This window comes from Mercurialis annua, linkage group LG1-X (genome assembly GCF_937616625.2).
Source record: "Mercurialis annua linkage group LG1-X, ddMerAnnu1.2, whole genome shotgun sequence".
Classification (NCBI taxonomy): Eukaryota; Viridiplantae; Streptophyta; class Magnoliopsida; order Malpighiales; family Euphorbiaceae; genus Mercurialis; species Mercurialis annua.
In genome coordinates this window covers 7,594,940-7,609,816 of record NC_065570.1, presented here as the reverse complement: position 1 = coordinate 7,609,816, position 14,877 = coordinate 7,594,940, and the positions used below count along the sequence as shown (strand labels likewise).

General features: G+C 34.8%; 2 protein-coding genes across 2 annotated transcripts; both read left to right on the top strand.

Annotated features, from left to right (window-relative positions):
• Positions 1–1,712: 1,712 nt before the first annotated feature.
• On the top strand, positions 1,713–6,546 carry LOC126664236 (uricase-2 isozyme 2-like). The gene is made up of 8 exons (XM_050356520.2): positions 1,713–2,044; positions 3,626–3,718; positions 3,925–4,000; positions 4,610–4,719; positions 5,007–5,098; positions 5,321–5,494; positions 5,595–5,685; positions 6,170–6,546. The coding sequence occupies exons 1-8, from the start codon at positions 1,838–1,840 to the stop codon at positions 6,251–6,253; spliced, it is 927 nt and encodes a 308-aa protein (XP_050212477.2). The 5' UTR covers positions 1,713–1,837; the 3' UTR covers positions 6,254–6,546.
• Positions 6,547–7,842: 1,296 nt separating this feature from the next.
• Positions 7,843–11,827, top strand: LOC126657917 (importin subunit beta-1-like). The gene is made up of 3 exons (XM_050352617.2): positions 7,843–8,104; positions 8,796–11,217; positions 11,323–11,827. Exons 2-3 carry the CDS (start codon positions 8,798–8,800, stop codon positions 11,519–11,521), a joined length of 2,619 nt encoding a protein of 872 aa, XP_050208574.1. The 5' UTR covers positions 7,843–8,104; positions 8,796–8,797; the 3' UTR covers positions 11,522–11,827.
• Positions 11,828–14,877: the final 3,050 nt, after the last annotated feature.

The following is a 14,877-nucleotide window of genomic DNA, read 5'->3' as shown; positions in this document are numbered from 1 at the left end:
GGAGACAAGAAAAGAGGGAGAAGGGGCTGTAAATTCTACTTGCCGAAAGTCGATTTTTAAATATTTTAATTTAAAATTTTATTTGTATTTAAACGAAGAAGATGGCGAAATGTTCTAAAAAATTATAAATATAAAATCTGTAAACAATGTAAATATCAAGGATGTTTTTGAAATTTTTCTCTATGTGCCACTTCACCAGTTAACAGTGATTATGGACGGAAGGGTGTTTTTGTTCAATAAAAAAATTGGGGTGATGAATTGTACCCCAAAAATTAAAAAGAGTTGTCTTGTATTTTTAGAGAAACCGCAGGGATTTTTTTTTGTACCTTTTGCCTTTATTTTAACATGATAAATTATTTTATTTATAAATTAAAAAAAATACCGTAAAAGATAATTTATAAAAGATTTTTTTTAATTTTTTTATAATATTTTTTATTATACTTTAATACAATTAAAATAAAACTATTTAAATTTATTAAAGTTCACATATATATGACATAATTTAAAATTTTAATTTAAAAATTGGCTTCTTAAAAAAAATAAAAGTTGGCTTGATAGCTGGGGCTAAGTATGAGCCAGCTATCAAGCCAATTTATTCAAGTGTTTAAGATAACAATTTTAGCCGGCCCTAGTTAACAAAATAAAGCTTATCTTAATTTGATTTTCTAACTAATTTGAAACCATAGCTTTCAAATAATTTGTTCTAAATTTTATTTTCAAAAGAAAAATTGATTTGGTAAGATTCTGTCCATCTTTTAACGTAAGTAATTATTTATTCACCGAAGGTTATACTTGTCTTTATAATTTTATTTACACTTTAAATTACTCAAATATCCCTCAATTATTAAACAAAAAGACCAAAATAGACCTTTCTATCCGGATAGATTCTATCCGGATAGCTTTTTCCTAAATTTTTAGTGTCGTTATCGGCAACTATTCGACTTTAACATTATAATTTGATTTTCTCTTGTATTGTGTTTATTATGTGGATATATATTGATATATTTCATTATATATTAACTTTTTAAAAATATTTTTTTTTTTAATTTTCTCATCGATTATTAATATAGTCAAGTTGAACCGAAAATCAAAACAAAATTGTTATTTGCATTCAAGCTAGAACAAACCATATTCATTAAATAATCAAATCATAGTTATAAGAGCAAATTATTCTAAGGTCCTTCACATTTGTCATAATTCACAGTTTGGTACTCCTTGTTTGAAAATCAAACGATTTCATACCTCAGTTTTGATTTTATAAACTATAAGGCCCTTCTGTTAAATATAGATATCAAATCGTTAAATGAATAAAATTTGAGGTACCAAATCGTTTGCAAATCGTTTGAAAATGAGGTACCAAATCGTTTATATAATTAAAATTGAGGTACCAAATCGTTTATATAATTAAAACTGATGTACCAAATCGTTTATATAATTAAAACTGAGATATCAAATCGTTTGAAAGTAAATATCAAATTATTAACGGGACTAACAGAAGAGTCTTATAGTTTAAAAAATCAAAAATGAGGTACCAAATTGTTTGATTTTTAAATAAGGAGTACCAAACTGTGAATTATGACAAACATGAGGGGCCTTAGAGTAATTTGTTCTAGTTATAATTATAATTTGGTTCGGTTCGGTTTCATTTTACAATTCGATTCAATTTTCACCGACCCCAATGTTTACGTCATACAGACAACACAAAAGTCCCATTACCTACGCCACTACAGCCCATCACAGTATACCCAGTGCTCTTTTTATCAACATTATTTCTCTCCATCAATTCCCCACTTTCCAAAACCAGCAAAGCGCCCTGTTTCAGCTCCGGCCAAAAAACATGGGCGCCGGAGAATTAGACGGATTCAAATTCGAGCAGTGTCACGGCAAAGATAGAGTGAGAGTGACCAGAGTTTGGAGAAGAAAGGACGGTACTCATTTCATGGTGGAGTGGAGTGTCGGCATCACTCTCTTCTCCGAATGTCTTCCCGCTTATTCAAGAGATGATAATTCTAATATTGTTGCCACTGATACCATGAAGAACACGGTAATTAAAATATCAGATATTTCAAAAAAAATTAAATTTTTATATTCTAATTGTTGTTTCCTTTTTAAGTATGAATTCAAAGGCTTTAATTCTCTATCCAAACATAGATATTAGTATTTGTTTTTTAAAGACTCAAATAATCCAAATATGAATATTTCAAAAAAACAAACTTTTGTAGTTACTTAAGGAAGTTGATTGCTTTGGCTTGATTTGTTGATTTTAGATCCCTCTAATTTTTTAGATCCTAGATCTAATCTATATTTCTTTGTAGAAATTATGAGTCTCATTCAACAGTCATGTTCAGCCCAGTGTTGTTAAAGGCGCAAGGCGCTCTCAAGGCGAGATAGCCATATATCGCCCGAGGCGAGAAGCGCTAAAAAAGCGCTCGCCTTATCGAAGTAAGGCGCCAATACCTAAAAATATTAATTATATATATTTATATATATATTTAATAAAAAATCATAAATCATAAATATAAAACTCTTAAATTTCTAAATTTAAACCATAATCATAAAGCTAATAGATCTATAATAGTAGTCCTAACCCTAAATACTTATCATCCAATACCAAAATCAAAACGAGTTTCAACTTTCAACAAAAGACGATCTTACAACTAATCAGAATAAGGAATTAAAGTCAATCACTAAAATATCCATCAACATTTTCATCAAATTCAGCTCCACCACCACTCTCATATCCTTCAATTTCATCCACATCTGAATCAATTTCATTGTTGATCATATGGATTTCCATCCTGGATCATATGGATTTCCATCATTTGCAAGTAGTTGTATTTCCATCCTGGATCCTTCTTCTTTTCAGTGGGTGTTGAACCATCAGTGCATGGTTGAGGTTCGCTATCCATGGCGTGAGAAAAAAGAATAAAAGGCTCTGCTCTTTTTTTTCTACTGAACGTATATTTTAATTTGAAGTTATTGTGTTTTACTTAAACCTAAACACTTAAATAGAGACTTGAATAGACTTTTAAATTTCCTAAGTTAAATCCATTTAAAGCATTAATTAAGGCATTAATTAAGGCTATCAAATAGGAATGTCTAGATTAGAGTAAAAGTCACCTAAAAAACGTAAAAAAACAAAAATTCAATAAAGCGTGCTTTTTCCATCTTCCAAGGCGAGCGCTTAAGCAAATAAAGCGCTCGCCTTACTGAAGGCGCCTCGACTGGAAGGTCTGGAGGCGCCATCAGTCTGTGGCGCCTCGCCTGAGCGCTTTAGGCGCTCAGGCGAGCGCTTTTAATAACACTGGTTCAGCCCACCTGGGTAGCATGGACATTTCGTTCAATCAATGTGTCCTGTTTCGGAAACTATTAGACACTTGACGATTCGGATACGAAAAGAAAATCTTAAACTAATACCGCTTCACCATGTCCAAGAGTCCCGTTTCCTGTGTACATGTCAAGTGTCCCGTTTCCCGTATAGGTGTCTGTGCTACCTAGGGGCCCACAGTCCCATGTCTCATTTAATTTTAAGATTTGTTATTGAATTTTTGGAAATAGTGACTAAATTTTAATGAAGTGTAGATGTAATGAATTATATTTTTGAGAGGTTAATTGTATTGTTCAGGTATATGTGAAAGCAAAGGAATGTTCAGAACAGCTTTCTGCAGAAAACTTTGCTATTTTGTTGGCTCAGCATTTTACTAGTCTTTACAAGGAGGTCAGTTCTACAGAAACTGCTATTACTATTGATTGTGCCTTAGTTGATGTTGAATATGACTTTGCATTCATTATACAACTGAAATAAACTTTATGAATCAACAAACCCTCAATTTTGTTTTTTGTAATTATAAGGAAGATTTTTTATTTTAATTATATCGGGTAGGGATGTTTGAATTTGAACCATTGTCTTATAAAATTTTGCAGGTAACTGCTGCCAACATAAAGATAGTAGAGAAGCCTTGGGAGCGTGTGAGCGTAGACGGGCAACTGCATACCCACGGTATGATTTCACAGCTTTTGAATAGATTATGACAGTTGAGTCCTCATGATGATGATGATATATATGGATTTTTTAGTAATGTAGTATAGATTTTAAACTTTAGGACCACGATGTAAACAGAATAAAGACAGAGTAGAAAAAGACATGTAAAATTGTGACGGAGTATGTGTTTGCATACTTATATTTTTGGTGGCAGTTCAAAACATTGGAATAAAGGAAAATAAATTTAACAAACACAGGTCCTCTGTAATATATGCACAAACTGTTGAAACGATAGTCATATCTAGCCTTAGCAATAGCTAAAGCCGTATCAACTATTTGGTTCTGTAATTTAGATGCTAACATATCAGTCTTCGTCAATTCTATTCTGTAGTTTGTAACTTGTCCTATTAGATGTCACTTTCTTGTTGCATATATCTTCATCTCTATTTATATATTATCAGTAAAACAGTTTGAAAACAACTCTAGCTAATAGTTTGGTAATATTGTTTCTATTGTCGTGATTTGTAATTATTGTGTTGGTGAATGTTTACATGTTTATGTGCTATTGTACTTAATTACATCAGATATGGTGTGAACTATTTAAATTCTCATGCCTCTGTGCTGAAGGTTTTAAACTTGGAGCTGAGAAGCATACAACAGAGGTAATACTGTCGGAGTCTGGAGTTTTACAGCTTAGCTCCGGTATTCTGGGACTGTCCCTACTGAAGACGACCAAGGTAAACGGAAAAGAAGGAGAAACTTATTTGAACTGTTTTCAAAATGTTAAGTGCGTTTTAATATTTTTTATACATAAAGCAGCTTGATTTAATTTTTTTTTTTCATTAGGAAATATATTATATTTTCCCATAAGCTGGTGGTGTCTTATGTTATTCACACCCTCCATGCTTTCACAATAGGAAAAGTTTTATCAGACTGCCTTGTTCTTACCCTCTTATTCACGGTTTCCATTATTCATCTAATTTAGATGCTGATTCTCCATTTTTGGAACTTATACTGTCAACAGTCAGGATTTGAAGGATTCATTAGGGATAAATATACAGCTTTACCCGAAACACGAGAGAGGATGCTTGCAACAGAAGTCACTGCATCATGGAGGTATTTTTTCCCATTTTGTATGACAAGAGAAAATACGGACAACTTTTAGTACACAATTTTGCTTTGTGGAAGTCACTGCATCATGGAGGTATTTTTTCCCATTTTGTATGACAAGAGAAAATACGGACAACTTTTAGTACACAATTTTGCTTTGTGGGTTAGACTTTATTGCCGGCTTATTCATATTTCAAAATACTGAAACTGCGATAAATGTGGATGCAGATATCCATTTAAATCGGTCTCCAGCATCCCTGAGAATCCACTTTACTTTACAGAGAGATATTTAAATGTAAAAAAGGTTTTGAGCGATACATTTTTTGGTCATCCAAAGGAGGGAGTATACAGCGCCTCTGTTCAAAGCACTCTTTTTCAAATGGCAAAGGCTGTACTCAACAGGTATCTCTTGCCTATTAACAGCACAATTAGATTACTTGGTGACATGAATAGATTTCAGGCAGGGAAATTTTGTAATTTGCTATACTTCAAAACTTTGCAGGTTTCCTGATATATCATCAATCCAACTTAAAATGCCAAATCTCCACTTCTTACCTGTTAATATAGCAAACAAGGATTCTAATATTGTGAAGGTACGATATGTTTATAAATTCCTGCCTAAGTACTCGCTATATAAAAATAGTTGAACTCAATCATGTATGTGAAACTCTGTGTTATGTGTGGGGCATAGATCTTTAAGAAATTTGGTGTACATAATCAGCCATGTAATCTCAAAATTATTTAACCACCTATAAAGTGCGAACATATGTATGCAAATAGAGAAACTTGCAAAACATTTTATTCTAAGCCTTTTTTAAACCCGCCTTGGGCATATATTTACTTTTGATGGTTGGTGGAATGTCTAATTGAAACTATGGCATTGGTAGCCATTTTCTATAGTTTCCGCCTCCTTTCATAACTTAGAAATAACCAAGCATAAAAAGTAAAACACAAAGGAGGATAAAATATATATTTTATTTGACATTTTAATGTTTATAATATGTTATTTTTACTTTTAAACTTTGGTCTAAAAGATTATATACTAGCTATAGTAATGTTCATTGTAATGAATTGTAGTTCGATGATGATGTATTTCTACCAACTGATGAGCCACATGGATCGATAGAAGCAACTTTGAGTCGTTTCTGGTCAAAGATGTAGGCTATGAATCGACACAAGAGATGAATGATGCTGTAATGTTACCATTTAAACCATCTTTCAGCTTTTTTGTTCTTTCTGAAATAATCACGGTGTGTATATACCCTTGCCTAAAATTGTATCGGTGAACATGTTCATGTTTTGCTCTGGTAGTTGATTTAAAAGCTATAGCTGGAATATTGTGCTATCCATCCAAAGAGCAATTCTGTATGTGCATCGAAATAATTTCGTGCCAGTTCAAGAATTTATATGCAGTGACCCTGCAGGTAATCCATCTTTGAATATTATACGGATCACCTCCTACCTATTATCCAGTTGCTCTTTATATCTTGGTGTTTTAGAAATGAAAATGGAAACGCGAATGAAATTTTTAAATTATTTATACTTTATTCTTGTATTTTACATATGTTCTCCCATTTTATTTATTTGCCTTCAAGAAAGGAAAGAAACGAGAAAAATAAGTCTTTTTTTCTTAATCCAAAGTAATGCAAAAGTCATTAAACATGAAATTGGATAAAGAGTATATTTGAATTTTTTTTCATTCAAATTTAAACAAATGGCTATAATTGACACTGAAAATTGAAAAATAAGTCAAAATTAAGAATTTTGAAAGGCGAGGTAATAAAAAATCAAAAAAAAAAATAGAATATTTCTGTATGATTATTTTTTTAGAAAAAGTACCCAAAAAAGAAAAGAACAATTGCAAAGTACAAATTGACCTTTAAAAAAAATTGTTTGATTAAAAATAATTGCAAAAAAGCTTAAAAATTGAACATAATTGCATACTTAACATAAACCAACTCAATCCAAACCAACCTCAAATCAAATCAATTCAAATTAATCTAATCCAACCACCAACCAGCTCCGGCTAGCCACCGCTGCCTCCGACTAGTCAACTCCAACCACCATGTCACTGGCAACAACAAGGGGAAACCACCGGCCACCGTCGACCACCACTTCGCCACCCTACCGAAGGTTTTTGCCATCCATCGCCAGCGGCCACCGGCCTCCACCTCCGGCCAGCCGTTGCCGCCGCCTCCATCTACCCCGGTTTAACGGTCATCTGTGGAAACTTCCGGCCACCACCCCACTGCCGGCCACCGCAGGTCACCACCACCCTAAACGGTAAACCCAAAAACTAAAACCCTAAACCCAAAAACTTAACTCTAAACCCAAAAACTAAAGCCAAAACCATAAAAACTAATCCAAACCTAAATTTTTTTTTTGCATATATTTTCACTTAAGTGTTTTTTTCAGATTCTTTTAGTCAAACAAGAATTATCTCCAAAAAAAATAGCCAACAAGTTATTTATGTAATTACTTTCATTTTTAAGTGTAGGGTATAATTTCCTAAAAAAACAAGTACTAATGTAAACACTTTGACAAGCAACAAAATCCTTAGTTGGATCAGAAAAAGCCCAATAATAAAGCTATAATAGGCCAGGCTCATACTAAAACCAAAAGCCTAGCCCAGATCTAAGAAAAAACCCCTGATTTTTGTCCGTTGGAAACCCAAACGTGTAAAGTCAGAGTAACACACGTGGGTAAATTCAAAAAAAATTCTAGGGTTTCTTGAGCGTCTGTAAAGCCGGGCAGCTTTCAAAACCTATCCTGCCCGTTGGTTTTACGATACAAAGTAGAAATAAAAATACAGACCTCCCGCTTCTTCTTAAGCATTCGAATTTCAGATTTTTATTTAAACTCTTTCCAAACAAACACTCTTCAAAACCTAATCATCCATCGCTAATCGCTTCTCCTCTGCTCTTCCTCTCGCCTTTCTCAGGAAGCAGCACGCAACTTCAAAACCCTAAGTTTTTACCACTGTCATTTTTTTGCTGTTCAGTGTCGTTTTAAGTAAGTTTAATCTCAATTCATGCTCCTGTTATTTTTCGTTTGCTTTGCGTAGAGGTGTAATTGTAGCTACAGTGTTTAATTGCCGGTTCTCTTGTGAATTTTTTGTGTTGTTTGACTAGAAAATGTTTTTACTGTGTTCTAGGGTTTTGGTTACTTTGTATTTCTTAAATATTTTGTCCGATCTTATTTGTTTTAATTTTTGTTAGTTATTACTTTAATTTGTTTTGTCTGTGATTTTGGAGTTCTGTTACAGTAGGATTTGTTTGATTGGCTTTGGAGATGGTGAATTAGGAAGATGAATTTTGTGGAATGATAATTAGATTTGAAAGAGTTTTGTTGTTAATTGAATGAATCTATCGTATCTAGATGAATTCGTAGACGTTTTGTTCTTAATTTCTAGACGTGTAATTGAAACAAATGTGTCGTATCTAGATGAATTTAAACAAATGTATCGTATCTAGATGAATATAAACAAATGTATCGTATCTAGATGAATTTAAACAAATGTATCGTATCTAGATGAATTGTAACAAATTTATCGTATACTTTGTGCGCATTCTTTAGTTCTATAGACTTTGATATGCTTTTTTGGATTGCTAGCTTTTGTTAATGCTTTTTTTTTGTTCTGTTATTTTTTGGTATTTTACTAATGAAATTTTTCTGTGGTTCTATTGTTGCATTGTTAAAACAGTAATGGCTCTCGAAATCACACAAATTCTGTTGGCTGCCCAATCACTCGACGCGAAATCCCGAAATGAGGCAGAGGGAAATCTTAGACAGTTCCAAGAGCAGAACCTGCCTCTTTTCCTTCTCTCACTGTCAGTTGAGCTTGCCAACAATGAGAAACCCCATGAATCACGTCGGTTGGCTGGTATCGTGCTTAAAAACTCTTTGGATGCTAAAGATGCCATGACAAAGGAGCATCTTGTCCAACAATGGATGGCAATTGAAATATCTGTTAAGTCACAAATCAAAGACTTGCTATTGAGAACTCTTGGGTCATCTGTACAGGAGGCTAGACATACTTCTGCTCAAGTTATTGCAAAAGTTGCTTCTATTGAGATTCCACGAAAGCAATGGCCTGAGTTAATTCAATCGTTGCTTAGCAATATGACGCAGCAAGATAATTCTGCGGCTCTTAAACAGGCAACACTAGAAACTTTTGGATATGTCTGTGAGGAAATATCTCATCAGGACCTTGAACAAGTTGAAGTGAACCACGTCCTTACTGCAGTTGTCCAAGGCATGAACCTTGATCAACATGGTCCTGAAATCCGCCTTGCAGCAACAAGAGCGTTACTCAATGCCTTAGATTTTGCACAGTCTAACTTTGAAAATGAGATGGAGCGGAATTACATTATGAAGGTGGTTTGTGATACAGCCTTGTCCAAAGAAGCAGAGATTAGGCAAGCAGCCTTTGAGTGTCTTGTTTCGATAGCATCCACATACTATACAGTGCTTGAACCTTATATGCAAACTCTTTTTCAAATTACATCAAATGCAGTGAAAGGAGATGAAGAGACAGTTGCACTCCAAGCAATTGAGTTCTGGAGCTCCATTTGTGATGAAGAGATAGAGTTACAAGAGTATGGAATTTCTGAAACTGGGGATTCTGAGACTGTTCATTCACACTTCATAGAAAAGGCCCTCCCTTCTCTTGTTCCTATGCTGCTTGAAACATTATTGAAGCAGGAAGAGGATCAAGATCAGGATGATGGGATATGGAATATATCCATGGCAGGGGGAACATGTCTAGGTCTCGTGGCTAGAACTGTTGGGGATGCTGTTGTGCCCCTGGTAATGCCTTTCGTTGAGGCTAACATAGTAAAGCCAGACTGGCGTTGCCGTGAGGCAGCTACATATGCATTTGGCTCAATTCTTGATGGTCCAGGCACTGAAAAGCTAGCCCCACTAGTTAATGCGGGCTTGGATTTTCTACTTACAGCCATGAAGGACGGAAATAATCATGTCAAGGACACAACTGCATGGACTCTTAGTCGAATATTTGAGTTGTTGCACTGTCCTGCAGGTGGGTTTTCTGTTATTTCTCCCGAGAACCTCCACCGGATTGTAGCAGTTCTTCTGGAAAGTATTAATGATGCTCCACATGTAGCTGAGAAGGTTTGTGGTGCAATCTATTACCTTGCCCAGGGATATGAGAACGCAGGAGCAAGCTCCTCACTCATGACACCATGCCTTCCTAATATTATCTCTCAACTTCTTAGAACCACCGAGCGTACAGATGGAAGTGACTCACGGCTCAGATCATCTGCATATGAAACCTTGAACGAGGTCCTCCGATCTTCCAACATTGTGGAATCGTCACAAATCATCACAGAGCTTCTTCCTGTCATCATTCACAAGCTTGGGCAGACACTAGATCTTCAGATTGTTTCATCAGATGACAGGGAGAAACAAGGAGATTTACAGGCTTCCCTCTGTGGTGTTCTACAGGTGATAATTCAGAAGCTTGGCAGTGCTGATGAGACCAAACCCATTATACTCAGGTCTGCAGATTCAATTATGATTCTGTTCCTTAGAGTGTTTGCTTGCCGGAGCTCTACTGTACATGAGGAGGCAATGCTTGCAATTGGTGCTCTTGCTTATGCCTGTGGACCAGAATTTGGTAAATATATGCCAGAGTTATACAAATACCTAGAGATGGGATTGCAGAATTTTGAAGAGTACCAGGTTTGTGCCATCACAACTGGGGTGGTGGGTGACATATGCCGTGCGTTAGATGATCAGATTATACCTTACTGTGATGGGATCATGACCCACCTTATACGCAATCTCCAAAGTGGTGAACTCAACCGATCTGTCAAGCCTCCCATATTCTCCTGCTTCGGCGACATTGCGCTTGCAATAGGAGAGCAATTTCTCAAGTATATCGAGTCTGCTATTACAATGATGCAAAGTGCTGCTCTGTTATGTGCTCAGATTGATGACAGTGATGAAGAGTTGATGGAATATGGCAACCAGCTAAAGCGTAGCATTTTTGAAGCTTATTCTGGTATTCTTCAGGGTTTCAAGAATTCCAAACCAGAGGTGATGCTGCCACATGCTGGACATCTTTTGCAATTCATAGAAGTGGTTTGTAGAGATAGTCAAAGGTAATTTTTTCTTTCCTACCCCTTAAATCTTACAGTGGCAGTTAAATGTCGTCGGTCGTTCATTTATGTTTACCCTTTCTAAAGTGCCTTTTATTTATTAAGCAGGGATGAGAGTGTGACAAAAGCTGCAGTTGCAGTGATGGGTGATCTAGCAGATGCACTTGGTTCCAACACAAAGATTTTGTTTAAAGACAAAACATTCTATTCTGATTTTATTGGGGAATGTCTCCAATCTGATGATGAACAGCTCAAGGAGACTGCAAATTGGACCCAGGTGATGATCGCACGTGTTATGGTCTCATGAGATTAGCTTGATCTCTCTGTGAGTATAATGGCTGTTTATGGCCAATTGTTTCTTGGTAGATTAGCAGAGAACACTCTTCTGTGTTTTTTTTGCTCTTTTCCGTTTTAGTCTGGTAAAAAGTGTCAAAGACAAGGGAAAAAAAGCAACCTTGTGTGTTCTGTCTATCATTTTCTGCTGATCTCAATAGGATGGAAGAGAAATCTTTTGTTAAATGCTTTGCTAAACCGTGCCACTAATCGGTGGTTTATTAGGTCATTTTATTTAATGGTTTCGGCATTCATCCCCATCAAATTGCTGAAAATTTAATTGTTGGACCAGTTCTTTGATTCTTTCTTATGGCCTTCATGTCATAACTTGTTCAGATTTGTGTTTATTTTCAACTTGATAGTTATGGCAAGCTTCGGAATGGGAAAGATGCCCATTATTAGTTTCTGCTGTTATATTCCTTAGTTACCTTTTGTTCCGTCTACCTTTGTTGAAACTGTTGCGTGCATGATTGCAAGTCTCCGGTGACTTGTGATTTCTCTGATAGGTTGAGTTTTGAGGATTGACATTGACGCCAAGTTTTGACATTAAAATATTTGTAAGACTATAGAACTTACCTTTTTTCTTGACGTGGTTCTGGCTAACTTATTTACTGCAACTACTGGGGTTGTTTGCATCGAGGGTCAAGGATGGTGGACTCGTTAGAGTTCTATAGTTTAGAGAATCTGAGTATTTGTTTGTGAAAATAGTTATTATAATACGAAAAATGTAATTATGAGAATTTAAGAGTTTTTACTTTTTTAAGGGTTTCAAAATATTTTAAGTTTTCTTTTCCAAATATTAAAGGATTAGAGGCCGCAGGACCAATAATTTCAGATATGACATGATTAAATGGTAATGACATGACGTGACATGAATTTAAATGAGTTTGGATTTGATGTAAATAGGCTTACGACATAAATGGGTCGATTTGTTTATGACGCGATTAATTTTGTGTCTAAGCATATATATATATATATATACACTATTAATTAGTTTTAAAATATTATTGTATTCTTAACTATATTTATATTTTTGTTATATTATATATAATTATATTATAATTTATCTTAATAGGTAATAATAATTCTACTACTACTACTGTTACATTAAATACATTTTATGCTATTTAAATAATTAAAGGTAAAAGGTACAAAAAATCATCTTGTTTTTTCAGTTGGTACAAATAACCCATCATATTAAAAAAAGTACATTTAAACACCTAAACTCAATTTTTTTACCACCTTGCTAACAGAGGCTTTTAACTTTGTCAACTTTTTTCCATGCAAAAGGTCTCTTTAATATATATGTCATTAGGAATATCCATGTCATCCACCTTATTTCATTCATTCATCTTCTTCCTCCGTCTAATAATTTTAATTCTCCTTTTTATTACCTTCGTTCGATGGACTTTGCTTCCTCTTTCTTGTCGTGACCTCTCCATCACCGAAAATGAAAATTATCTCTCTTCCTTCTCTCACCTCATCCTCGCTGTTACTGACCGCCACGACCGCAATTAATTTTCGCCTCAAATTCGTCCTCCTTTGCCTCGATAATCAGAATAGTTCGTCCAAATTTGAATTTCAACATCTCTCACAGTTCCTTCATTCTCGCTATAATTTATTAGGGATGGCAATGGGGCGGGGTGGGGACGGGGAAGCCATCCCCATCCCATCATCGCGTCTATGGGGAATCCCCATCCTCGTCCCCATTTAATTAATAGGGGTAAAATCATCTCCGTCCCCATCCCCATGGATTCCCCATTTTTATAGGGATCCCCGATCCCCGTACAATTAAATGTAATTTATAAATAATTTTATTATTTTCATAAGATCTTTAAAAAAATTAATTATAGAAAATACTATTATTTTTTATAATATTATATATTTATAACTAAATGGAAACTAGTAAAAAAAATTAAGTTAAATTATTTAAAATTATAAATAACATACACAAATCTATAATATAATATAAATATGCATAAATATAAATCGGGTCCCCATTGAGACGGGGTGGGGACTACACTCCCCGTCCCGTCCCCATCCCCGTGGTTGGGGAATGGTTTTTCCCCATCCCCGTACCCATGGGGGTAATTGGTGGGAATTCCCCGCCCCATTAGGGGCGGGTCCCCACGGGGAACGGGAAATCCCCTCCCCATTGTCATCCCTAACTTCAGCTACTGCAACAAGCTCCTTCACATGCTTTTTAAATACGACGCGCCACCCGAGTTTCTCTCCAGTATTCGTCGCGATCGGTTTGATTCACATAATTTTTTCTTTATAGGTTGAAAAGTCTTTGTAGTATCCATCAAAGTATTGTTCTATTTCGTAGGCACTCGGTATTAGAGAGAGATGACTTTTAAATTTCAATTGAAGAGTTGAAAATTAATTTAGGAGATTTATTTGGTTGCCATTTGAATTTGTATTGTGCTTCTTAGAACCAACTTGGGTTGACATTTATGTATTAAATTATGTGGTTGAAGACTCGAGTCTTTGTCCCTAATGCAAAATTTCTGATATTCATAGCATCAAGTGGTGGGATCCCATCTCCAAGCCGAGAGACCCTCATTTGCCAACTTGTCGGCAACTCGAGTGTACTCGCATAATCAAGGCGCCCGTTCCAGCGCGTTTTAAGCATAGTGCAGTAACAAAAGAGTGGTGCTTGACATAGAAAATTTAATGTAAAAAGTCAAGTCCTGAAAAATATTTGCTTATACCCCGTCTACTATGTTACTCATGGTCAAAATAAGTAAATTTAAAAATATTATTATCTAATGTTTGAAAATTTTAGTTTAATTAGATTATCTTATTACAATATTGTTTTTTGATAATTGGAGAGGAAAAGCACTTGCTTGTGGAAGAAATTTGAATCCACGACGTAACAGTTTGCTGCTCAACGTTTATATCATTTGAATTATAACTCGTTGGTATCTTATTACTAATTATTGAATGGAAGTGATTGTAATTTATCCATTTGTATAAAAAGATAAATACTCACATTTATTTTTTGTAAATTACTATATAGAAGCCATCTAAATAATAAACAATTCTTTGATTGTGTGTTTTAAATTCATTTCCTATATTATAGTGTGCCACATTTGGTATTATTGAAACGATCGAATTAAACTGAAACTTCAGTAATTTGATTCATTTGGTTATGTTAAGAATTTCGAAAAGTTTGATTGATTTTGGGTGATATTTTGTGTGTGGCATATATGGTAATAGTGATTGGCAAATTTGCGAAGCTATTGTGACTTACACAGTTTCTACCTCTTCCAACTATTAATACATTTTTTTTAATAAGCACTGAGCAAAATTAGAATAATTATACTA